This window comes from Sceloporus undulatus, chromosome 1 (genome assembly GCF_019175285.1).
Source record: "Sceloporus undulatus isolate JIND9_A2432 ecotype Alabama chromosome 1, SceUnd_v1.1, whole genome shotgun sequence".
Lineage (NCBI taxonomy): Eukaryota > Metazoa > Chordata > Lepidosauria > Squamata > Phrynosomatidae > Sceloporus > Sceloporus undulatus.
Window position 1 is genome coordinate 171862812 of NC_056522.1, and position 26666 is coordinate 171889477.

General features: G+C 41.5%; 1 protein-coding gene across 1 annotated transcript in view; it reads left to right on the forward strand.

The window, feature by feature from the left end:
- Positions 1 to 9980, forward strand: part of TNFRSF21 (TNF receptor superfamily member 21) — a 41459-nt gene extending 31479 nt beyond the window's left edge. The window contains exons 5-6 of the mRNA XM_042445792.1: positions 6475 to 6694; positions 8555 to 9980. Coding sequence (XP_042301726.1) covers positions 6475 to 6694; positions 8555 to 8784 — 450 coding nt within the window. The 3' untranslated portion in view covers positions 8785 to 9980. The remainder of the gene's footprint in view (positions 1 to 6474; positions 6695 to 8554) is intronic.
- The last annotated feature ends 16686 nt before the right edge of the window (positions 9981 to 26666 follow it).

Genomic DNA, 26666 nt, shown 5'->3' on the forward strand with positions numbered 1-26666 from the left:
CTCAAAAACACGTCATGCCAGACTAGTCTGATCTCTTTTTTAGATAAAATTACCATCTTAGTAGATGAACGGAATGCTGTGGATGTAGCATATCTCAGGCCTGTTACAGACTGCCAAAATAAAGCTGCTTCGGGTCTCTTTGGAGGTATGCTATTTAAATGATGCGTGGGTCCTAAGAGTCTGGAGGTCGCGCCAAAGCCACACTCCATTCCTAAGCACTGGAGTGCAGCTTTGGTGCAGCTTCTGGATTCTAAGGATGCATGCATCATTTAAACAGCATACCTCCAAAGAGACCCAAAGCAGCTTTATTTTGGCAGTCTGTAACAGGCCTCAGTTCCAGTAAAGCCTTTGATAAGATCCCCCCCCCCCATATTCTTGCAAACAAACTAGTAAACTGTGGGCTAAAGAATGCTACTCTTAGGTGGATTTGTTGACCAACAGATCAAAGGGTGCTCAACAATGGCTCGTCTTCATCCTGGAGAGAAGTGATCAGTGGGGTCCCACAGGGTTCTGTCCTGGGCCCAGTGCTATTCAACATCTTTATCAATGGCTTGGATGAAGGAATAGAAGGCATGCTTATCAAATTTGCAGATGACACCAAATTAGGAGAAGTAGCTAATATCCCAGAGGACAAGAACAAAATTCAAAATGACCTTAATAGATTAGAAAGCTGGGCCAAAACCTAACAAAATGAATTTCAACAGAGTGAAAGGTAAGAAAGAAAAAATGAAATGCATAGATATAAGATGGGCGACACCTGGTTTAAAAAGACAACATGTAAAAGGGATCTAGGAGTCCTAGTAGACCACAAATTGAACATGAGTCAACAGTGTGATACATCAGCTAAAAAGTCAATATGATCCTAGGCTGCATCAGTAGAAGTATAGTGCCTAGACTGAGGGAAGTTTTGCTTTGATCAGGCCTCATCTGGAATACTGTGTCCAATTCTGATTACCACAATTGAAAAATGATGTTGAGAAGCTTGAGCGTGTCCAGAGGAGGGCCACCAAAATGGTCAAGGGTTTGGAAACTATGCCCTGTGAGGAGAGACTTAGGGAGCTGGGTATGTTTAGCCTGGAGAAGAGAAAGTTATGGGGTGATATGATAGCCCTGTTTAAACATTTGAAAGGATGTCATATTGAAGATGGAGGGAGTTTGTTTTCTGCCACTCCAGAGAATAGGACCTGGAGCAATGGGTTCAAACTACAGGAAAAATGATTCCATCTCAATATTAGAAAAAACTTCCTGTCAGTAAGAAGAGTTTGACAGTGGAATATGTGCCTCAGTGTGTGTTGAACTGTCCTCCTTTGGAGGTTTTTTAAACAGAGGCTGGATTACCACTTTCCGGGGGTGCTTTGATTGTGTATTCCTAAATGGCAGGGGTTTGGACTGGATGGCCCTTGAGGTCTCTTCCAATTCTATGATTCAGGCAGGTGTTAAGTGCTCCACCTACCATTGAGGTTTTTAGTCCATATTTAACACTGGTCACCTTCATGTCAGGGAGATGTATATTGAAATTTGGAGCCCTTTATGTTTTATGGTCTGTGGGACTCTTGCCCTGACCCTTTGGTTGTCAGGTAAAATATCTCTTTTAGCAGTTGTGTAGAAGAGAGAGGTTCGGCAGTGTTGCTTCTGTAATAACCGCAAGGCAAAGGGAGGAGCCTTGTCCCTTATTTCACTTAGTTAGGACTCATATGTTCTTCCAGTTCTGGGAAGGTAGTATATCACCCATCTCTTCCCAAAGTAATTACTTTGTCTCTGTCTGTATGCTCCAAAGAAAGATGTTAGTCTGAAGCTGCCAAAAACCTTCTGGGAGACTTGGAAAGCAGTGATTTACAGTAATATAGATTTTGTTCCTGACATCTTCAGTTCTAAGGACCTGGCTGGGAAAGACCTCTGCCTGAAACTCCGAAGAGCCACAGATAGTCAGTGGACAAAGCTGCAATGAAACCAGAGATTCAAGCACAGACTCCTCTAATTCTTCACCTGCAAAGGGAATTTTAAGTACTGTGATTCGTTTCTCGCAGTTTTAAGCCCATCCTTTTACTTGCTGTGCTGTGTCAGACTAATTCCCATTATTTGTACAAATAGAGAATGGTGCAGGAGAAAAACATATGGCTACCAACTGTCAGCATTCAATCAGCAATTGCATTTTTGTTCTTTTTGGATTGTGGGGGCTGTATGTGCACATTTAAGTTCACTTGAGTTTTCAGTCTTACATGAATGCTGCTTTGTACAAATTGTGAATTGAATTAACCAGCTAGGCACCCAGTGTATGGTGAGAAGGAGAGTAATTTGTGCCTTTGTTCTACCTCTCCTCTCCCTTTTCCTTTAAGCAAAGCATAGAGTGAGTCAGCATACAGCCTTAGCTGCAGCAGAATAGCTGTTGACGTAAGAGCACTTGGCAGCTTACCAACACAAGGACTCCCTTAGTGGACCTAGCCAGGCTTTCCAATCTTAGTCATGGCAAATAATTCACAGCCCTGTTTTTTTTTTAGTCCCATGTGTCTCTTTCTTTCTATGAGCACATTCTTTAACAACAAGGGTTTTGTGTGGTAGGTAATACCTTTGTTGAAATTGCATTTGAAGAATTACTTAATCATCTGTGAACAATTTTTTTGGATTTTACAGCTTCTGTAAGGGATTCATCTTTGAAAGGCTCGTATATTACCATTTTCATATTATTACAGCTCTTCTCTCCCCCCCCTTTTTTTTTCTGCTTCTCATTTTTTAAATAAAACTGACAAGCTGGCTAGCAACATCAATTATGGAATTAAGTATTAAAAAAGCCCACAAGGCATTTGTTTTCTGGGACTCTGTAAAATTCTTTTCCACAGTTGTAGAATTTGAAAAAATGAGCATCTCATTAGTTAAACTAGGATCTAAGTTTTTAAAAAACCTAATACAGACATGGAGTGTTTCACAGTGGTAAGGAAGATTCTAAGAGATCTATCTGCTGCAAAGAACTGTGCACTCATTTTCTAACATGTACATACACACATCTGACATGCATATCTATGTACGAAGTTGATGAAGGGGGCAACTCAGAAAAGAGGAAACATCTGAGGTCCTCCGAACAAGTATCCCTGAAGGAAAAAACTACAAAGGAAGATTGGAAGGCGAAACAACAGAATTGGAATGTATGTATCCATAAATTCTAGTCCAACAACAGTGGGTTGAATAGAGACAGTGGTTTCCTGGCACAAAACACACATAACACCTAACCTCATAGAGTTCTCTTGGACAGTTTGTCACATCTCCTTTCAGGTTCCCAGCTAGTGTCATATTATATTCCAGTAAGTTCCTCCATCATCCAAATGGTTATCTACTCACTTCAGACAATAGCTTTCCTCCTGCCTTGTTCCCCAGTAGCCTTCTTTTGACTCATCTGTTTCAGGCCCTAGTTAACCTTCAAACTGCAGGGCCAGATGAATTGCATCATAGAATATGGAAGGAGCTTGCTGACATACTCAGAGAACCGCTTGTCATCATTTTTGAGAAATCTGTGCAAACAGCTGAGGTGCCAGAGGACTGGAGACAACATTGTTCTTTTCTTTTTAAAAAGGAAAAAAAGAAAAAGAAAATCCAGTCAGTCTGTCCTGAGTACCAGGAAAAATATTAGAATGAATTATACAGGAGTCTTTCTGATAATGCAGTGATTAGTAGGAGGCAGTACTATATTTTTTTAAATGTTTCTTTTAAAACCAAATTTAAAAACCAAGTGGGGGGAATGCTGTGGATGCTATTTATCTGGATTTCAGCAAATTATTTGATAAGGTCCCCCATAATATTTTGATTAGCAATCTGGTTGAATATGGAATAGATTGAAATGGCAGGAGGTGTGGATTCATGCCAAGCACTATCCTTCTTCCTGCCATTTCACAGATAGTCAGGCTCTCTCTAGCTTTGCATCTTTTTGCCGCCAGCCATCCACTTCCGCCTTTGATGCAGCTGCCGTGGCACTCTTGTTTGTTTGTCTCTCTCTTACCTTGCATCTTGTTTGTTCACTACTTGTGTTGTGTATTGGACATGAAGCTGGAGAAAGACTGAGGATCTGAGAGATGAATGAGCAGGAGTGCCATAGCTATGGCATCAAAGGTGGAAGAGGGCAGCTGGCAGCAAAACATTTCAGATTTGGGAGCCTTTTGGATTTCCAAATTGGAAACCTGTATTCTGCTCGTAAAGTAGTTATGTGTCCTAAATGCCTGTCAATAAAACCTTTTAAGATATTTTGCAACTTGCCTTGAAACCTTGAGTAAAAGCAAAACTATGAATTATAATACGAGCCATTGTGTTGAAAGCATTTTTAAACTCCCAAGACTGTCTACTGTCTAAAGACTCAAGAGGAGTCTACAAGTATAGTTGCCATAGTAACCAAAGTTTTGTTTCAGAGAGCCAGGATAAGGCTGTACTGTCTTGCAGCAAGGAAACCGTGGTGATGTAATTGCTTTCATTGACTTTGCTGGGATTTTCCTATTAGCATTTTCAATTGCTGGTAATCACCAAGCGCCTTCATCTTCCAGTTTGCCCTGAGTCAGCTTTAGTTTTATTTTCTGTGTGCCTTTCTGAACAGCTCTACACCAATCCTTTCCTCATCTTTTCTCCACCCCCATAGTTAACCTATCTATGAGGTCTGTGTACCCCCCTTTCTCCCTGCCCTGGTCCTTGGGCAATGCAGAACATCTTTCAGTCCTATATTGTCTTTGCCTTAACTAAGTTTGCTGCCTCCTTTGGCCTAGTCTGCCCACATGAGGACAGTCTCACTCAGCCAGAATCCTTGTGTATATTCCATGTAACTTTATTCTGCTGAGAAACAGAAAATGAAAGCTTAGAAACTGAAGCAAGAACTGGTCATTACTTTTCATTAATTGACAGACTAGCCAAAGCATAAGTGAATGTCCATGTTTCATTAACTCAGTCTCAGAGATTTACTTTACACTGGGGTGGGAGGGTTGTGTTATTTTGTATATTGCTGTTGTTGTTGTTGTTATTATTATGTTTTATTTATATGGCATTGTAGATTTACACAGCACTGTACATACAAACAATAAAATACACAAAGGTAAACCTGCCCATGGTGTACATTCTAAGAAATAATAGCATAATACCTATTAAAAATACATAACAATACAAGAATCAAGAGATAAATTTAATATTATGTTTTTTTAAAAAAAGGAGTGTTTTAAAAGTAGTAATTTAGTTCAGAACTTAAAAATAAAATGTTATTTTAAAAATTATTATTCATCTAATTTTATATGTTGAGACATTTAGCAGTGTCTTCCTCCTTTTGTTGACTTCATTGTCAGTTGTGGGGAAGAGTTTCTTTGACTGACTGCCAGGAGTCACATTAAATATATGCTTGCCTGCCATATTTATTTATTTGCCATATATTGCTTTGCTTGTTATATGCTGGTATGTATTCTGATTTCTATTGGGGATAAGCAGTGGGGTTGGAAACATATTGTTGTTGCATGCCTTTGGCATTAGAGTACAAAAGGGAGAGGGAGTAAATCTATCTTGAACAGCTCCAGGGTCATTTCCTTGGGAAGGTTGGTGCCAGTGGCTGAGACAACTTGGCAACAAGTGAAAGAGGGGATATTTTGTGTAAAGAGGGGAATAGAAATTGTGCTTCCCAATTATCTGAAATATTTCTGTTTTTAAGTACGCATTGTTGACACTAGTGGGTTTCGACAATGAACGTCCCTGGAGCATACCTCTAGTTACTGAATACAGGTTTTCTAAGTTTTCACCACTGAGGTCTACATTTTTGAACTATTTGCCCATTGACAAGACTTCATAGTAAATTTTAATACTATCAGGAAGGAGGGAGAGGAGGTTACAAATTCCATTGAAGTGGATTGGCCTAGACATTCTTACAAGTACTCCAGGGCATAACCACCTATTGACTGCCTGTGCTGCAATATTTTTTGTATCCTTTTATTATTATTTATAATAATACATTTCAAATATAACAGAATCATACAACAAGTTGGCATAAAGTCAGGTTCATACATATTTGTTGTTGTTGTTGTTTTTCTGTTTAATATTTATTCCAAGTTCTAGAGATGCAGTATATTTTCACTTAATTTGTAGAATCAGGTATTTGTGAGGTTCACTGTTTCATTACCTAGAAATTGTCACTCCAAAGATGTGCATAATTAACTGGTGGAGAAAAATAATTTTATTTTACTTTTTTTTAATGAAGAATATAAATGAATGCCAGTGTTCAGAAAAATAGTCAATTTTGCAGCTTTTAGTTTGTATGATAGTTCCTAGGATGCTTATATCTTCTCAAGTTTTCCATTTTCATATTTCTAATCTGATTGTGTTAATCTTTGCTACACTGAGCTATTTATGTTGTGATCACATATTTTCTGTTGTATTCTCAAGAGTTTACAGTATGTTGTAGCTTAATGCTAAAAAATTTACTAAAATTCTAGTAACCTAGTACATTTTTGTGTCTTCGTCTTTCAGCTTGAAGCTGACAAGTTGACCCTTCCTGTAAATTCTGGTCTCCAGAGTCCCATGCCCAGTCCAGACCCAAAACCAGATTCAATCATTGTCCCTGTGGAGCCATCGCCCTTGGAGAAGAACAAGTGTTTCTTTGTGGATGAGTCCGAACCTCTTCTGCGCTGTGATTCAACTTCCAGTGGTTCTTCTGCTCTTAGTCGAACAGGCTCTTTTATTACCAAAGGTATCAGGTTTCAACAGTATGAAATACACATCAGTGAAAAACTATTTTTTTCATTGTCCCATTAATTAATGCTATTAAAGGGTCAGTGAAAAAGGGTCTGCAGGAATGCAATAGGAATACACAGTTCCATTTTGGCATTGAAAATGCAGCATGCATTTCTTAAGCATTTCTGTTCATGTTGCAGTTAAGTTGAGAGAGCTACAGTATCTGGGATGAAGGCTTATACTGCTGTTTTTTACAAAAGGGGTAATACAGACCAAACATCTTTAAGTTAGTATAGTCTGACCATATTTGATGATGCTCAGGGCAGCATATATGATTATCTCCCCAGCCCCAACCCACTGCTTATGGTGAACCTAGAAGGTAGGTTACAGAAAGATAGTAACTGAACCAAGTCAGCCAAATAAGTTTTGGTGCTAAAGGGAGATGTAAATGTGGGTTTCCCAAGGTTAACATGCCAGCTGCTACACCACACCAAGTCATTCTTCATTAAGCCATTTTGGTGGAAGCAATGAAGGAATAAAGATGCCATTTTGGCATCTATGCACATGTGTTCTTGCTGTGAGAAAGACTTTACCCAAAGTTATAGCATGTTTTGAACACATGGCTGCCTACTGTTTTCTGACTGAGCTAACATTATTCGTAGCTTACATAGTACAGTAGTGAAAGAGAACTAGCTACAGAAACCTTCAGTTCTGAGTTACGGAGAAATACAATTAGATGTAGAAGTAGCTGGTCACAAAATGTTTTATGAATGGGCCTTTAATGAATGAGAGGTAGATTTGTTTATATTCTGCCTTTCTTCTATGGAGAATCCAAGGCAATTTAAACTGTACATTAAAACATAGTACAGCTAAAATACTAATACTGAAGAATAGTTACCAATTAAATAAACTCTCATATTAAATAAATTAACATATTAGAACAGTATTGAATAAAAAACATTTAAAATTTTTAAAAGAGAACAGTGAGGGGAAAAAGTACAGCAACCAACATTGAAAGACCCCAGTCAGTGGCCAGAAGCCTGTCTGCATAAAGAGATCTTGGCCTGCTGGCAGAAGGAAAGTGGAGTTCAACACTCTGGGAGTAGCCATAAAGAAGTCCTCCTGTTGTATCCCCACCAAACATACCTGTGAGAATGGTGGAATTGATGAGAAATCTCTCCTGAAGATAAGTGAAGCATGTCCATATAGGAAGATAACGGTCTTCCAGAAGGCCTATAATGAAGCTATTAGATGTCCCCTTCAAGATTTAGTTTCTACTCAGATTATCTTATTGGACTCTTTCTTTCCCAACATTCATTACTTGTTCAGCTATTACACCTAGTGGACTCATCTGTGGAGTAATTGCACATAGAAGTCCTTTACCAGTGTGTGCTGAGGAGCATCAGGTAAGTGTCCTCATAGAGCAGCTTCTATGAGCAGGGTTACTGAAAATACCAAAACTCCTACTTACGAAATGTGCCCCAGATGTGCTCATCTGATATTACGGTGATAGTTGAAGTGGTCTGGTTTCACGTAGCATTGGAACTAGTTCTGAGAGTCCTTTTAGAGGATTATCAAGTCTATCATTGGATCATAGTTACCATGTGAATCTGCCTCATTAATTTGAGTTTCTCCACTTGGCATTTCATGTCAGTGATAGTTCCAGGATGGGAGGAAATTCATAATATAATGGGTAGGATTCACATGGGGAGCTTATGATTTATTTGAGTGGACTTGGCATCATGAATACAGATTATGCTGGTGAGTGTAATTTGACTTTATGTTGCGGTTTCAATTTGAACTTCTGAGAAATTTATGAAAAAGTAACAGACTTTGGAGAATTTCTGATTAACAGAGAAATACCCTTTTTTCACAGAAAAGAAAGATACGGTGCTGCGCCAGGTGCGCCTGGACCCATGTGACCTGCAGCCCATCTTTGATGACATGCTTCACATTCTGAACCCAGAGGAGCTGCATGCTATTGAACAGATTCAACAGGCAGAAGATAAGCTGGATCGGCTTTTTGAAATTGCTGGGGTCAAAAGCCAAGAAGCGAGCCAGACACTCCTGGATTCAGTCTATAGCCACCTACCTGATCTGCTTTAGACTATGGTCAACAAATGCGCTCTTCACCCACACTCTGGCTGCAGCTTGTATTTGCTTGGCATTCAGTAAAGGCAACAGGCAGGCAGGATATTTTATAGAACCCATGGCCAGTATTTTCTTCTAGGTTTTACTTGGGTGGGAAGGGGAGTTTGCAGACCTTTGCTCCCTTTCATGTTTATTATCTGAATTAAAAGATCTTGTTTTCCCCTCTTCATTACAACCTTTTAATTTCTCATTCAAATTTGTTATTGGAATCATTTAAAATCACAAATCTTCTCTTAATTGTCCAGATTTGTGCTTATTCAAAAACTTATCAGAGCAATTTTGGGTGTCTTTTTTTAAAAGGAAAAAAAAACCATCCTACATGAAATCCCCACCCCCACTCCTCATTTAATGTATTTTTAATTCTTATTTTCTGTCCTGTTCATTGTTGATATGATCAGCGTTTTTTTTTTCTTAAGAGAACTTTTTAAAAAAACTACTGCTGAGTGATTCACATGTATTGACAATTTACAACCATAACTATTTATTGTATGGTTTTCTTCTGGACAAAGAAGATAATGGTTAGTGACTTGTGCTGCTCTAAAGCAGAGGCATTTTGACTGTAACTTCTCCAGCCTTCAAGACAATAAGACATTTTGGCCTGCAGCTGAATGTAATTCTGTACACTCAACACAATGAGAGTATATTGCCTTGCCATTTTAGGATCTCAACAAGTTGGGTAATTTTGGTCAGTTTGGAGTAGCACCTGGAGCTGGACTCTGGAAAGTGAAGAACCCTGGTGGTGCCACATTTATCCTTCTATAAGATTTACTGATCTGTGCTTTAACATTGTTGTGTGTGTGTGTGTGTGTGTGTGTGTGGTTGGGTGGGTGGGTGCATTTTTTATACAGATGTGGCCAATAGATATGTTTCAGAGGCCTCACTTGGTCTTAGCATTTCCCACTCCAAACACACTTCACTTTTTATTAAAATGCTGCATTGCAAGAAACTTGCCTCTATTATATTTGCAACTACTATGCTCCAGAAACAACTGGTATACAGTAATGCTTATTTTGGAGATGATATCACAAGGTGGCATTTGCTTCCTTGATTGCAGGGTAGTGATGGTAGGATTTTGGAAGAACTTGCCTTCTGGTGTACTAATTTATTAATAAATAATAGGTGTTTGCTATGTGTTAATATTTCTGTCATAACCTCTTATCATTTCTTAAATAACAGTTCAGGCTGCAAGATTGAATCAGTAGGCAATTGTGGTTTCAAATTCTCCCATGGTAAAGAGATGGCTTTAGCTCAATATTTAATGTGCACAAAGTGATAGTAACCAGAGAATATACATTGCATGATCTGGTCTCACCCATAAAAATGACACCTTAAAACAATGCAGAGATATGAAAGCTGGAAATCAGAGTACAAATAGCTTTAAACTGAATCAGTGCAACAGGTTTTGTGCTTAAAATGTCATGCTGGATGTTTTGGATCCTTTCAGACACACGTCATGCCGTGCTGTGCCATGCCATGCCTTGAAGGCATTCTGCAGTTAACAACTTTGATTTCAGATATTGCCAATTCTAAAACCCAGCATGAAGTATGTATAGTACAGTAACGATATATAGAAGTCGGTGTGTGGAATTGTCCATAGGGATGCAAATCTTGGTGGTTGTGATGAGGTGACAAGTCCACTTTTAAGAACGGTCAGATTCCCATATTCTGAACTTTAGGACAGTCTTTTTTCAACCAGGCAATTCCTAGGTATGTTGCACTACAATCCTACCATCTTCAGCCACATCTCCAAACTAGAGGACAAGGTCTGTTGTCCAGTGTGGAAAGTGCCAGATTGGGGAAGACAGTTTAAAAAGTACAAAAAGAAGACTGATAGAATCAATAACAAAATGTGTCATTGGGGGAGCATAAACATGTCATTGGCTGTAAATCCCATGGTTTTAAGCAGAGGTGGACAACTGCAGCAGGGTATATGTGTGTCACTTTTTAGGTTTTTCAAGGGCATAACATTTTTTAGTTTTGTGTGTTTTCTGAAGCTAAACATTGAAAAACATTGTTGTGTGCCTTCAAGTCAATTCCAACTTATGGCAACCCTAAGGTGTACCTATCACTGCGTTTTCTGGGCAATATTTGTTCAGAGGAAGTTTGCCTTTGCCTTCCTCTGACTGAGACTGAATTAATTTACAGGCATTAGAATACCTAAAAATTACAATAATTTAATTTAATGCCAGTAAGTGGCAGCCTGATGTTTCAGGAGCAGCAAGGCTGAAGAATTATTCATGGCTCCTTTTCAGAATGAAGGAAAACTCCAAATGCCCAGAGGCAAAATAGGTAGGCGGATGTGGTAAATGCCTTAAAGGGGTGCGCCTTCAGCTCTTGGGTTTCCTGTTACACCTTGCAAATACTAGGTAAGGAGAGCAAAAGCTCCACTTGCGCTCCCCCCCCCCAATTCAGGCCAATTCAAATATTTCTCAGAGAGCAGCCTGCTTCATTGAGCAAAGAACAGTAAATCTCACATCCTTCTCCCTCCCCCTCTGCTGCAATGCTTGCAGAGAATGCTGCTGACAAATGCTGCAGACTCCACTTCAACAGTAGCAACAAGTGGAGAGAAAGCTGCATGCAAGAGGGACAAGGACAGGCAAGAGAGAAAGGCAGCAAGTTGGAGGATTACCTTGGCTCCAGTGCTTTTCCATCTGTATCTAAACTTGAAAAAGCAGATTTTCTATCACAACCATATTTTCCCCCTAAGAGTAGGTGGAGAAACAACTGCAATACTACTCCACAGAGACATAACAGTGCTAATGTCATATACTCAAACTGGCCTCAGGAGATTACTGAAACAGTTTAGGGATGGCTGTAAGCAACATTTGTTCACTTTAAATTTTGAGAAAACCAAAATTAGGGGTCTTGTCATTAGTTGTTTTTGGTACAAGTGATATGTTTTAAGAATTTGGCAGTGGGGTTTCACCAGTCAGGCTGTTGGACAGAACGTATTAATTAGGCTAAACTGAAACTGAAAAAGCTATGTTTGGCATTAGCAGATTTGCCAGATCTAGGGGAGGGTGCATTGTTCCAACTGTGGAAATTTTTAAAATAAAACTTACCAAATTATATGGAGTGCAATATGGGGGAAATGTTAAGTTACAATCACATAGGCTCTCCTCCTTTGACAGTCTTTGTCAGACTTAGAACTATCATACACATTCATAATGATTTTAGTGCGCAAAGTAATAAATTAGTGTTTGAAAAATTTATTTTTTTACCCCTTCTGAATTTCTCATATTAACATCCAATAGGCTGAAATCCAACTGATGGAGGAGTTTTACTAAATTTAGTTAGTAAGCTTGGGTTTTCAGAAAATTTATTCAGCAAGCTTACATTTTCAAAACAGTATGTAATGACAGGCCTTGGGCAAAAAAGAAACATCCATATATAGAAACTGCCTACTGAACATGATATTTTTCAGTGCCATGCTTGAAACAACATCTGAAGGTAGCAAACCGGACAACTTTGACAATACATTATCTGCTGAGATTTTCTAGATTTCAATGTGGACAGCTAGTGAGTCCAACTGCCAACTGGTGTAAAAGGTGAGACTACTGCTAGTTTTAGGGCATAAACTGGACTTCAAGCAAAAAGCAACAACACACAAAGCTGCCCTAAAAATGAAAGGGAGCTGGTGTGTGCCAACAGCAGCATATGGTGCTTGTGGGTGTCTGTACCGCTATCCCTGAATTATATAGTGCTGGGGGGGGGGGACCCAAAACAGCAGAGAATAAAAACTGGTAGAATGGTAACTGGTCTGGGAATAGTGTGACAAATTGGTTTCCTTCCAATTGTGGCTGCAATGGTGTGCTGCACCCCTTACAAAGTATCACTGGTGTTTTTCCACCCAAGGCATGTTCACTTGATCCACTCTACACATTTTCCACATGTAGGGCTAAATATGAGGCAAAGAAGGCCTGTCTTGATATCATGTACCCCACTGGCCCTGAAGAGGGTTCCTCATCACATACACATTTACAAAGGAAAGGAAGGGGGAGTAAGGCTAATTCATTTTGAAATGGATGAGAGTTTGATACAATTTTATGGATCCTAACAGTCATGTGAATATAAACAATCTTGGATAAAGTTAACACTTCAAGTACAAGTGCTATTAACATAGGTTCTTATGGGCAATGAATGAGAAACCCAGTGAAATTGGGTAAATGAGGTTCCATTTAATTATTCTTAGTATGGGTCCCGGCTTCTGAACTGTGTAGTCTGGAAGAAACATCTGCTTTTTTGCAATGGTGCTAAATTTGCCCATAGTCAGATACCTATATTTAGTTTTTAGCATATGTGCTGCCTAGCCTGCCCCCTAGGATACTTGGGACCATCATAGGTAGTTACCTCCCTTCATCATTCCAATTGAGGTAGAGATGAAAAGATGCGTTCATAGCTACTCAACATGTTTTATGTGTTAAACAAGAGCTTGAATCCATATGCTCAACAATGGCTCCTTTTCATCCTGGAGAGAAGTGACCAGTGGGGTCCCACAGGGCTCTGTCCTGGGCCCAGTGTTATTCAACATCTTTATCAATGACCTGGATGACAGAATTGGGGCATACTCATCAAATTTGCAGATGACACCAAATTAGGAGGAATAGCTAATACTCCAGAGGACAGGACCAAACTTCAGAATGACCTTAATAGATTAGAAAGCTGGGCCAAAACTAACAAAATGAATGTAAGGTGCTGTACTTAGAGTGGAAAAATGAAATGCACAGATATAGGATGGGGGACACCTGGCTGAACAAGACTATGTGTGAAAGGGATCTAGGAGTCCAAGTAGACCACAAATTGAACATGAGTCATCAGTGCGATGTGGCAGCTAACAAGGCCAAGGCGCTTTTAGGCTGCATCAATAGAGGTATAGTGTCTAGATCAAGGGAAGTAATAGTCCCGCTCTATTCTGCTCTGGTCAGGCCTCACCTGGAATACTGTGTCCAGTTCTGGCCATCACAATTTAAAAAGGATGTTGAGAAACTGGAGCGTGTCCAAAGAAGAGCGACTAAAATGGTGAAGGGTCTGGAAACCATGCCCTATGAGGAACGCCTTAGGGAGCTGGGTATGTTTAGCTTGAAGAAGAGAAGATTAAGAGGTGATACGATAGCCCTGTTTAAATACTTGAAGGGATGTCACATTGAGGAGGGAGCAAGCTTATTTTCTGCTGCTCCAGAGACTAGGACCTGGAACAGTGGATGCAAATTCCACAAAAAGAGATTCCACCTGAACACTAGGAAGAACTTCCTGACAGTAAGGGCTGTTTGACAGTGGAACAAACTCCCTCAGAGTGTAGTGGAGTCTCCTTCCTTAGAGGTCTTTAAACAGAGGCCATCTGTCGGGGATGCTTTGATTGAGATTGCCCATACAGTTAAAGCCCATACTGCAATAGACACTTTTGTCCTTTGATATTCCTGGTAGTGTAACTGCATGACAGTGGGTTGGACTGGGTGGCCCTTGTGGTCTCTTCCAATTCTATGATTCTATGCACACCTGTTTCCCAGACACATGCTGCCTTCCAACATGTTCACTCAGAGAATGAACTGCACTGTATCTGCTGCAAACAGTAGCCCAGTTTACCAAAATAAGGGGCCGCCCCTTTTAGAGCCAAATCAGGGCCACGGCAACCGCACGCTGCAGCTCGAATCTTTCCAGCAATGCACTAATAGTGGCTCCTTTCTGCACCATGGCTTTTCCACATTCCTTTGGCTCTGTGTCATGTAGACACAGTGCTAGAGGAGTGCCGTGACACTGCCGGTTCTGTGGTGCAGCACATAGCGTCATGCCAGCCTGGGGGCGGAGTCATGCCACACCCTGACTCTGACCCCAGGTCAGCCTTAATAGCCGGTCTGTACAGCCCCTAAGTCTCTTTTACAGATTCCAAGGCGGGTTACAGACCGCCCGTTTGGGGCGGCCTGCACCCGCCCCTTTCCCTGCTGTATCGGGGCCTCAGCTGCCAGACTGGCAGCCTCCGAGGCCTCAATCCGCCGCTTTCCAGGCTGCAGGGAAGCGGCAAAAGGCTGCTTCCCTGCGGTCTGGAAAGGGGTGTCCTTGGGGCTTCAAGCCCCAAGGACACCCGACGACGGCGGGGAGGAGGAGAAAGGGGCTTCTTGGCCCCTTTATCTTCCACGTCGCTGGGCGCAGCCATGTAAAGGCTGTGCCCAGCGACGCAAACCCCAGAAGGAGCTCCGTTTCGGAGCTCCTTCTTGCACCATGGAAAGGGCGCTTTAGGCGCCCTCGTGCGGCGCAAAGACATCACGTCTGCGCCGCCTCATTTGGAGGCGGCACGGTCGTGGCGTCGTAATGGCGGCGGCCATGTGGAACAGCCGCCACCATTTTGTACAGCCTGGGTCCGTACTAGGGTTAGGGGCGTCAGGAAGTGACTCCCCTTTCTAACCCTAATACGGACCCAGTCCGTATTTTCAGGCCCGTCTGTAACAGGCCCTAGTTTTCTTTGGGGAATTCTGTACTTCTAGCAACTCTGCACCCACAGCCCATAGGTAAGCCCAAAGCATGACAGTTGAGGAGGTTTTATTACTTATGTCCCATGGGCACCTGTTACACATCTGTGCTAATATAACACAGCAGCAGTAGTTCTCTGACATATTTTTAGACCACCACCACCCTCTCAGTGGTGCCTAAAGCTGTGCCCTTACACTTGCTTTTCTGGGACTACTTAGCAGGTCAGGGTGTTCTCAGACACTTCATATTAAACACTACCAGGAATATCAAAGGGCAAAAGTGTGTATTGCAGTATGGGCTTTAACTGTACGGGGAATCAATTTCAGCTAGACATGCATCATATGCAGTATTTTGTTACAATCCCCCCATTTTCTAAATGTAGAAACTTTAACTGATCATTTTGATTGGTGGCCTTCCAAAGTAGTGTTAGTATCAGAAATTCAGTACACACACGCATCTAAAAAATAAATTTCCTTCAAATGGGGAAGTATTAACCCAAAAAAGCAAACTTGCAAGGACTTGGAGAGTTCTAAGACAAGCAGTTACTGGGTAAGATGCAGAAAGGTGGATTTATACAGGAGATAGTAGGAGCTGTGGCTAAACAATTGGGAGAAAGGGGGAAAGAAAGGTTTATGGTGAGAGAGGAAGAGAGGTGGGCAAATATCTTGCCTTCACACACTTGTGCACAGACACATTAGAGAAAAAGACATCGATAGGGGAACTGCCAACCCACAAAAGACTCTCCAAAAATAGAATTAGCCTAACAAAATTTTTTTCTGGGTTTACTCTAGTTAGAACCTTCTGGAAGAGAGGTTGGAGACCACTAATTCTAGCTGGCAAAGTACAAAGGAAGAAAAATCTTTGGCAGAGATCTGAGAGAAGGATACATCGGGGAGGTTCATAGAATCATAGAATCGTAGAGTTGGAAGAGACCACAAGGGCCCTCCAGTCCAACCCCCTTCTGTCATGCAGGAACTCTCAATCAAAGCATATCTGACTGGGTGGCCATCCAGCCTCTGTTTAAAGATTTCCAAGGAGGTTGTTGGCCTTGCAGCCAATGCTTTAGGAAAGACATTAGGCTGATGAGATTCTTTGCCTGAAACCCCAGGTTCTACTTTTTCGGAAAGAGTGACCTCTGGTTTGAGCTAAGCGCGGCTCTTGCTTTAGTGATTTTAACTTAAAATATGCTGGGCAAAACCTCATACTTGCCTCAATGATCTAGCAATGTTTCAACAAGAAGCATCCAGGAGCTGTAAGCAGAACAACCTTTCAGAACCAGAATCTCTTGCGCAGATTAGAACAGCAAAAAAGAGGACCTTTTTTCAGTGGCTGAATAAGGAGATCAACACACAAGAACTAAGAGGTTTGTAATCCCAGATCTTTTCTATGGATGGCAGCTGAGTTTGATCTGACCTGTTCAATTCCCAGATTTGACTGTTAATCTTGCACTGGATTTTAAACAGTTTCTCTAGATAACTACATTTTGTCCTTGGGCAGGAAAACTGCAAAAGAATGTCTAAGGTCCACCACCTGGTTAAACAGAAGATGATGTTAAGTGCCATCAAGCTGAATTTGACTTTTGATGACCCTTTGAATGAGAGACCTCCAAATCACTGTATCGTCAACCACCCTGCTCAAGTCTTGTGGATTCAGGACTGTGGCTTCCTTGATTGAGTTTATCCATCTGGAATGCCATTTTCCTCTTTTCCTACTGTCTTCAATCTTGTTGTTGTTCTTTGCCTTCAAATAGATTCTGACTTATGGCAACCCTAAGGAGACCCTATCACAGGTTTTCTGGGGCTGAGAGTATGTGACTCCCCCAAGGTCACCAAGTGGATCTCCATGGCCAAGCAGAGAATTGATCCTTGGTCTTCAGAGTCCTAGTCCTATGCATAAACCACTACACTTCTCCCCAATGGAGGATGGTGCCCAGACTTGTGAAAACAGAGCACAAATTGTTATGAGGGTGCCTGAGAAGTCCAAGATAGAGGGAAAAGAGTGGAAGGGAACGTTATTCAAGTCTCTAGAACCAGATGAACTGGCCTTCATTTGCGGAGGGATATGAAGATATGAAAGGGGTCAAAGGAGGGCTTGAGAGCAAATGGCACTGGGATCCAGGGACAGGGAAGACCCTCTGTTGAGGCTACTACAGAGCATCAAGGTGGGCCCAAAAGTTTTTCTTTACCTAAGCGTCTTGTCCTAGTTTGTCACCCAGTGTAACTTCTCAAATTTCAAACAGATCTTAGGATAGACATAGACACTCGTTTTGATAATTCATGATGTGAGATATTTTTTATTGAGTTTAGCTGTAAGCCATTGCAAAAATAACAGAGTACATTGGGATACATGCAAACCCAGACTAACCCACAAACCCACAGAGCTTGGGTGCCACAGCAAACTACAAATCCCAGACTTCCATAGCACTGAGTCATGGAAATTAAAGCAGTGTCAGACTGCTTTAATTCTACAGTATGGCAGCAGCACCAGAGAGCAAAAGTGGCTCTTGTGAGTCAAGGGTTTTGTCAAGTGCCTCACAACAACTCCCAGCATCTCTCTTGGTTCCATTCCCCAACTAAAGGGCAACAACGGAGGACACACAGTTTGTGCCCTTAATGTGGACCTGACCTACCCTCAGTGGCAAAACTAGGGTTGGTGTCACCTCCCCCTACCACCACCATTGAGCTTCTCTTAAACCACACAATTCAGAATCCTTAGTATTGTTTTTGTACTAATTTATTAATAAATTGTAATTCCCGTATATCACTGAATGTAATGGTAATAGTTGTGACATACACAACTAGCAAAATTAAAATTATACCTCTATCCTGATTTATTAACCTCCCAAATCCTGCCAAGATCCTGGTCCATGCCCTAGTGGTCTCACAACTTGATTACTGTAACGTCCTCCTGGCTGGGCTTCCTCTTTCTCACCTCTGTCCTTTAATTTCTGTCCAGCATTCAGCTGCACGCATTATCACATCCGCCCACCGCTCTGACCACATCTCTCCTGTGTTGGCATCCCTTCACTGGCTCCCCCTCCCTTTCCACATTCAGTATAAGCTCCTGCTGTTGACATTTAAAGCCCTCCATGGACTGGCCCCTCCCTACTTATCAGACCTTATTTCTCCTCACCTTGCCACCAGGGCCCTCCGTTCTGGTAGTCAAGGTCTGCTGTCCCAGCCCAGGATTTCCTCTGCCCCATTTTGGATTCACCCCTTTTCACTCGCTGCCCCTCACTCCTGGAACCTTCTTCCCCCGCGAGCAAGAGCCATCACTTCTTTAACCAGCTTCGAAATGGAGTTGAAGACCATCCTGTTCAGAGAAGCCTTCCCAGGCATTGCATAACTGTCACTTGCTATTTGATGTTCTTTTGTTGCCTGTTTTATTGAATCATTTCCTGTATTGCCATGTACTTCATATGTATTATGCTACTAGAGAGGTCCCTTCCCCACCACCACTCCTTTCTCCTTTTGTGTCGTGTCTTTTTAGATTGTAAGCCTAAGGGCAGGGAACCGTCCAATTAAAAAGGTTGTATGTACAGCACTGTGTAAATTTACAGCGCTTTATAAATAAAAGTTAATAATAATAATAATAATAATAATAATAAGAAGAAGAAGAAGAAGAAGAAGAATAGAAAATGCAAGCTGGATAATTGTGTACAATAATTATGCTTTGCTGTAATTCTCTCTCCTTTTCCGTACTTCTTTAGACAAGCTATTCACAGAAATATCCATTACAGTTTCTTTTCTTCCAAGTGACCAACTATGTAGGACGCCAAAGGAATATTTAGTATCAAGTTAGGTTTTACATTTATTATTCCTGTGTTTTATTTCAGGAAGTGTGAAAGTCTGCATAGGACTTTGTAAGTTTTGATTATATTTACAGTGTTCCTCCCCAAGAGCTCTTTAACTGTATTCAGCCAAACACAGTTGCAAAGTTCTCTGTAGACATTCACAATGGGCAAATGTCTCCAATGCTGCCAGGTGCTTGAGGATATTCAGGTTCAGGGCTAGCATGTGTGGAGACCTATAATGACTAGTTCAGTCATGGGTGCCCCCTTTTGGTCCAGATGGACCATGTCTGGAAAGAAGGTTGGGCTTCTCTTTCCTAGGCTACTCAGGTTTTTTTTTCCAGTTTTTTAGTTATGGAGTCTACCAGTAATGCAAATATTTGTTGGAACAACTGAAATCTTTCCACTGTACATGTGGAGCCTTATAACAACTAGCAGACTGGTATTAAAAAGCAGCCTTGAGAGGAAAAGTATGACTGTCCGATTAGGAAATGACTGCTGTGTTCACAGTAAACAAGGCAGTGCCTGGAAAGTGAAAATTCTTGTTTGAAGAAGTCCACAGATGCCAAGTCATACGGTTTCTTTCACCCAACAGCAAGATTTTTCCATAGCTGTTGCCCCACAAAAAGGAGTTTGTTTGCTTCTGTTGGATAGAACCTAACCAGGAGATCCAAAATAAATGAGTGCATATTGACACAGTGATCAGGATTTAGAATACGGATGGCTAATGTCTTTGTTGACAATATAATGTTTGTCAATTACAGTACATACAGAAGTGTGACCTGTAAATCAGAAATGTGACATTTGCTGAACCAACTTAAACATTGTGAAAATGAGCACAGATCACAAAGAATAAGAGCCAAAGACCTACATTAGGCCTCTGCATCCTGATGACTAAAATGAACAGTATGGCAGGTTATCATGTTAGAAAGCTGATTTTAAGCTCCCTGGAGAAGGAAGGGATAAAATACCATATATAAACAAATCATAGTAGCAATTCTTCTGGAGCTGGGATAGAACTTTCAAAGATTTTCTTCAAAACCTATGTTCATGTCAGATATATTCCAAATATTGGTATAAATATTAACATATTTACCAAGTGTTCACTGAATATTTGATAGTCTTCATTCGTATCCTGTTACATGCAATTACTATGCAGGGATGTAAATCACATCAAAAGATATATCCAGGCAACACTGATGATATGGATGCAGATGGGTATCTAGAGGCATATTTACATGCAAATTGTCAGCATTCCCTGAATGCTGACAAATGCAGATCATCCCTGGTAATGCACCAGTTCATATTACACATCCCATGATAGTTCAATTTCATTATTGGACAGTTGCTGACGTTATGTTGGCTTTTCAAATATTGTGCCTCCCCTGTTCCCTCTGCCCTCATATATCAGATACTAGCTGAAATTGGTGCTGATCACAAGGCTTTCAGTGAACTCAGATTTTTGTCTGAAATGTACTGAAAACTATGGTTAAGAGTTAGTGTCCAAATATTTTACAGATACATAATAAATACAGTATATATTTGATATCTGATGTGGTGGTGTTTTGATAGCATCTGATAGTTGGCATGCATAGTCTTCAGTACTGATGGCTAACATAGAGTATTTAGCATCAGATTATAATAGCTAATACACAATGGTACTTAGTTTCTGGACTATTTATCAGATAATCAGCAAAGAATTTTTTATTTTGGGATTTAGGGCAGAATAAAATACTAGTTTCAGATCTAGAAGAGCAAGATTTAAATCCCTGGTTAGAAATTTCCTATACTGCTGTCTTTTGGCCTATCTGAGCTCATAGAAACGGGTGAGCAAAATAGGCCAGGGGACCCCTGCTGTAGATCCCAAACAATCCTTCGGTCTTGGAGTGGCTGGACAAAGAGACCTCTGGGAGATAGAGTGTGGCAAACGTGCCCAAGCTACACACTACAGCTTTAGTTGCACCTTGAGTTTTGGTCACATCACACCTTCTTTATGGTCTGGTTCAAATGCATCAACAATTGAAATCCCAGAATGAACTGACTACATTTTTGGCTAACCTTTTAGAGTGCCTATATAGTGGGCTGAATCTACATCAGGCCGTAACCTAGTTCCACTGTATAGTATGCTGCTCCTGTTTGACCTCTTTACTACCACACACAACCTGTTTTAATCAAACTGAAATCAGTTTAGAAAGCCAAATAGGAGCCGATTACGCATCAATGTCGGTGGAATGGGGTGTACCACTGTGAGCACATGTTTAAATCAATCGCTTCTATCTGGTCCACAACTACAGCACTGAGGTGGGGCAGGGAGGGGGTTGATTCTTGCAATACAGCACATATTTGCATATTTGCTTAATAAAATACCTTGGTTTTCCCTAAGTGGCCACCTAACCCAGGTGACCCAGTCAACACCCACCACCCCCTCCACCCTCACTCCCAATTCTACTAGCTCCCAATTCAGGGAAAAACCCACATGTTTAAAAACCCAATTCCTGGGTGATCATAATTGCTATGGAACCTATCCAGGTTCACCCCAACAGTTCCAGTCCTTGTTCTCCTGTCACTCACCTTGCCCTTTTATCCTCAAGACTCCCTGGATCTGGTACTCGTGGCCTCAAGGGGACTGGACACTGGACAGGTGCTCTGTTGATCAGTGGGTTCAATCTGGTAAAGTTGACCAATTGTCCGATTAATTATTGAATTAAAACATTCAGACAGAGCTACGGAAAATAACAACAACAATGATTTACTGATACAGTAAATCTAGATCAGGGGTAGGCAACCTGCGGCCCGCGGGACGAATGCGCCCGGCGAGGCCTTGGGACTGGCCCAGCCCGGCCCTGCCGCGAGTGCCACGGGGGCCTTGGGGGGGCAATTGTCTATAGAAGCCTCAGAACATGCATTTTATATTAACATTTTTAAAAAAAATCAGCAAATTTTTCGCGTGTCCTCCATTTTTTATTTAAAAGTGCCCTCCATTTGAAAATTTTGTCCTACATTTCTCCTGGTTTATTATTATTTAAATCTTTAAAATTATTTAATTATTTTATTTTGGGGCTTCGGGCCCCCAGTTGTCTGAGGGACAGCAACCCGGCCCCCGGCTCAAAAGGGTCCTACCCTGATCTAGATGGATGATGCTTCCACACATAGTACATGGTAACACTTCCATTCAAACCAAATAACACTTTTCCTTTAAGTTGTGCCACTTGCTCAGCAACCCAAAACTCTAATCATTTATCATTCTCCCTTCCCAACCGTCCTATCTTTATTTCGGATTGGCCCTAGATAAACTTTTTTCTGACAAGCCTAAAATTCCTTGCCTAAGAAAACGTCATGAAATTCAGGGTTCACTACAAATTAACAAGTGTTGATAAGTATCTTCCCCAGTGTTTTTCTTGTTTGATCTCGTTACCTTTCTATTCTAGTATACCAGGGGTAGGCAACCCTTTTGAGCCGGGGCAGGGTTGCTGTCCCCAGACAACTGGGGGCCGAAGCCAAAAAATAAATAATAAATAATTTTTATAAATAAATAAACAAACAAACAAACCAGGACAAATGTAGGACAAATTTTTCAAATGGAGGGCACTTTTTAAATAAAAAATGGAGGACACGCAAAAAATTTGCTGATTTTTTAAAAAATGTTAAGATATGCATGTCTGAGGCTTATATAGACAATTGCCCACCATGCCCCTCGCGTGAGACGCCAAAGGCCCCGGCGGCAACGGCGGCAGGACCGGGCTGGGGCCGGTCCCAAGGCCTCGCCGGGCCACATCTGGCCCGCGGGCCGCAGGTTGCCTACCCCTGTAGTATACTTTCCTTTCCTTTCTTATGTTGCTGCATTTCTTCTTCATCCTCTGTTTCTTCTTGATTTATTTATAGCTCCCACTTGCATTCCATCTTCATTTTCTTTCTCCTTCATCTTACACCTCTATATTCCCCTCACTTTATCCTTCTTTTCTTTTTCCTTCCTTCATTCTCTTTTTCCCCCGGCCCTTCCAGTAGTCGGGACCTAGAAACAGTACTACATATCCTGTAATCTCGACTTCTGCAATGTGCTCTACATGGGGCACCCTTGTGCCAAGTTCAGAAACATCATTGGTACAGAATATGGCAGCCAGGGTGTTTTGTGGTACATTTAGAGACGACCACATAACACCTGTTTTGAAATCTTTTCATTGGCTGCCAATTAGTTTTCTGAGATGGACAAGTTTTTGGTTATTACTTTTAAATCCCTACATGCCAGGTCCAGACTACTTGCAGGAGCGCCTTCTTCCACATAATCCACCCTGCACACTAGGTCCTCGGGGAAGAATCTCTCTGCAACCTAAGAAGACCAAACTGGCTGCGGTGACCCAGAGGACCTTCTCATCTGCCACTCCTAGACCTGGAATGATCTGCTGGACAAGAACCATCATATTACCTCTCTAGAAGCCTTTGAAAAGGCGGCTAAGACGGATCTCTTCCGGCAGGCCTTTCCAGATTAGCCCTCTAGTTCAGCATCCCCCTACCGACATCACTCGCCCTGTCCCACTAGAAGATGATACATGTCTCGCCTTATATCTACCTGAAATTTTTAACAAGTTTGCATTGATTTTTAACTTAATTGTTGTTTGTCATTCATGTTTTTCTTTAATGTTTTTATGTTTGGGGGGAGGGTCGGTGTATGGAATGAGTTTATAGCTGGTAAATTTTATTCTTATGATATTTTATTGTTATATTTTGTTGTAATCCACCCTGATCCCTTCGGGAAAAGATGGATATAAATAATATTATCCACCAATTCTTCCACAAACCTACACTTACACCTTCCACTTGCTTCAACCCTTTTTTCCCCATTTCCTACTAAATGGCCAAATGTTTCTGCAATTTCCTTATTTATAATGCGAACACCTCATAAGAGACAAACAAAAATAAAATAACAAATTTCAACATGACAATAAACAGAAACCAAACACAATATACAGAAATAAACATAAATGTAAAGGTCACTTCCTAGCCCTAATTAACAAGTTTTCATTAAGCTCTATACTGTAATTTTCCCCTCTGAATTCTCACTTATCCTACACTCTTACTATGTTGCACTACCTATAATCTATTGCTCATCATAACTGTTATACTGTATCAATTTTTTCTTCCACTGTTCAACTAAATATTATATACAATCTGCTTTATCTAATCTGTTTCATAATTGTGTCACCTCAGCTAACTTTAAAAAATAGGCAGCAAAGCATCAATTGAAAAATTGCTAGGGGGGGGGGCTTACACCCGTTAACCAATGTGGTTATCCTTGGGGAGGGAGTGGGCAAATAGTCAGCCCAGCCATGAGAATTAGGAACTTCACATAAGGGACTAAAAATGAGAGATTTACTGACTGAGATGCAGCCCTCTTTTTCCACAGATAGAGGCCCCAACTGTAACAACACAGCAAAGGGAGCCTTTGTCAGTACCCTGAGGAAAACGGACATAATGTAAACAGGATTTTATTTAGTGACTTTGTTGTTGTCATTCCTGTGGAGATCTTCTTCTTCCATCTCTCTGTAGGCGAAAGCATACTCCGTTTTCACTGTTTGTAAATGCTGTTGCAGTTTATTCAGTTCCACAAATTGCAATGAAGAACTCTAGGTTTTCCCCCCACAGAAGTGACTTTATACATTTTAGAGCTACAAAAGTGAAGAGGCTTCAACCATCGTAAGTGTGAGCTATGCTAGTTAGTTTTGTGGGGGTTGCAGGCCTCCCCCTCCCCCCAATGCAACTTCCCTTCACCTCTCTCTTTCTTTGGTGAATTGTGGGCACTTGAGTTTGATCCTTGGGCAACCAAGCATTTCTGGCATGATTTCCATACTGTCCAGGGGTTCTCAAACTTTCTAGAGGCCAACTGAGAAAGCACAAAATCAGGGGCTATTTTACAGCCCAATATCTCTGGAGGATGTGTTACAAGACCCCACCCCCATGGATACATGAAACCATGAATAATGGCAACCTTGTTATTTTCAATTAGATGAACAACATCTGGCCCAAGCATACCATAGAAATTTGCCCAAACCTGCTGCAAAAACATGGTGCCACTTATCCATTTAGTGATGGGCAGGATAAAAATGGTACTTATAGTCCATATGGTATGGCCTAGGTTTGGATCATAACAAATCTGTAAAACTTGCAAAATAACAGACATAATCAACATTAACTTACTACAATAATCAACACTTCAACCAGTGGGGGTAGCATGTAAATATCTGGCGTGTTAGCATTTCTGCTTTACATCGGATTTAACCGGATGACTATTAAAAAGGATGTGGGCATGTTGTTTCCAGTTGTACAGATTACTGCCAACTGACTATTGTATATCTAAGCATATACAGTACTAATATATTTACAAATAGGATCCCTTTTAAGTTAGATCTCATGGGTCAAAACCATGCAAACGATAGTTGATTTTCCAAACTTGTTTTAAAACTGCAGTATGTGTGCCTTTGTTGTTGTTGTTTAATTAATGGTTTAACTAGGCCTTTTAAACTGAGCCACCAGAACAGGGCCTCAGTCTTTCTTTGCTAAAGACTAAATTTCACAAGATATTCGCAAGACACATGAACTTCTTGGCATTGATTATGAAGAACTGTGATTTTCAGCATTGTTTCTTCTTTAAAATAGCAGAAGTGGCTCTCTGGGAAAAATCAGGCCGCTTTTCTAGAGGAAGGCCCCAGGCTGCAGAGCCTGGGTTTTTTATTTCAATTCTCAGGGTGAGAGAGGAATCTCAAGTTGAGAGAACGGCCTTGAAATGTGTGTTCCTTTTACTGTCTGCAGCCTGCTTTGGAGTGGCAAGATTGTCCTCTTCACTCCTTTTTCTCCTCCTCACTATTTATCAGCTGTGCCTGGCACCAGGGCTCAGTACGAGGAGAAGTCAGCATAGGGAATACTGAATTCTCTTAAGCCTTATCAGACGAGTGTGGAACTGGGGGTCTTCAGCACTGGGGGGTTCGAATTCACGTATTTCGCACAATACCATCATACCTGGGAGTCCCTCCGCCTCCATTGGCATGATTCAAATTGGCCAATCTGCATTCGCGCGAAGTGCATTCAGTGCAGAGTTATGTCACAACAACGGAGCTCATCATGAGGATTGGCCGATCGTATCGGCCCGCCTCGCACATGCTCAGTGGTGCCCTGCATGGGTTGCGACCTTAAACGCTTCCGGGGTGAAAGGGGAGGTCCCGTCATGACAGCCCGGTAAACAGCGGAGAGCCAGCTCATGCACATTAACAATCGCGATACAACGTGCCCATTAACTGTTCTCCTCCTCTACATCCTGCTTGGTTTAATGTTACCATGACCTTCCCTGCAACAAATTAGCAATGCCCGGTTCTACGTGTGTGTGGTGTGTGTGTGGGTGTGTTGTGTGAGTGTGTGAGTAGGGGGAATAAAAGAGAGGCAGCTTCCTCACGGGCGCCCAAACCGCGGCTTTTTTTTTTTTTTTTGCCGCTGAGAGGTGCGCAGCGGCGCAGCTACACAGCGCTAAGCAGCGGCGGCTCCCTTCTGTCTCCCAGGGCTTGGGAGCCAGCCTGGGCTGCATCCCAGGCAGGGA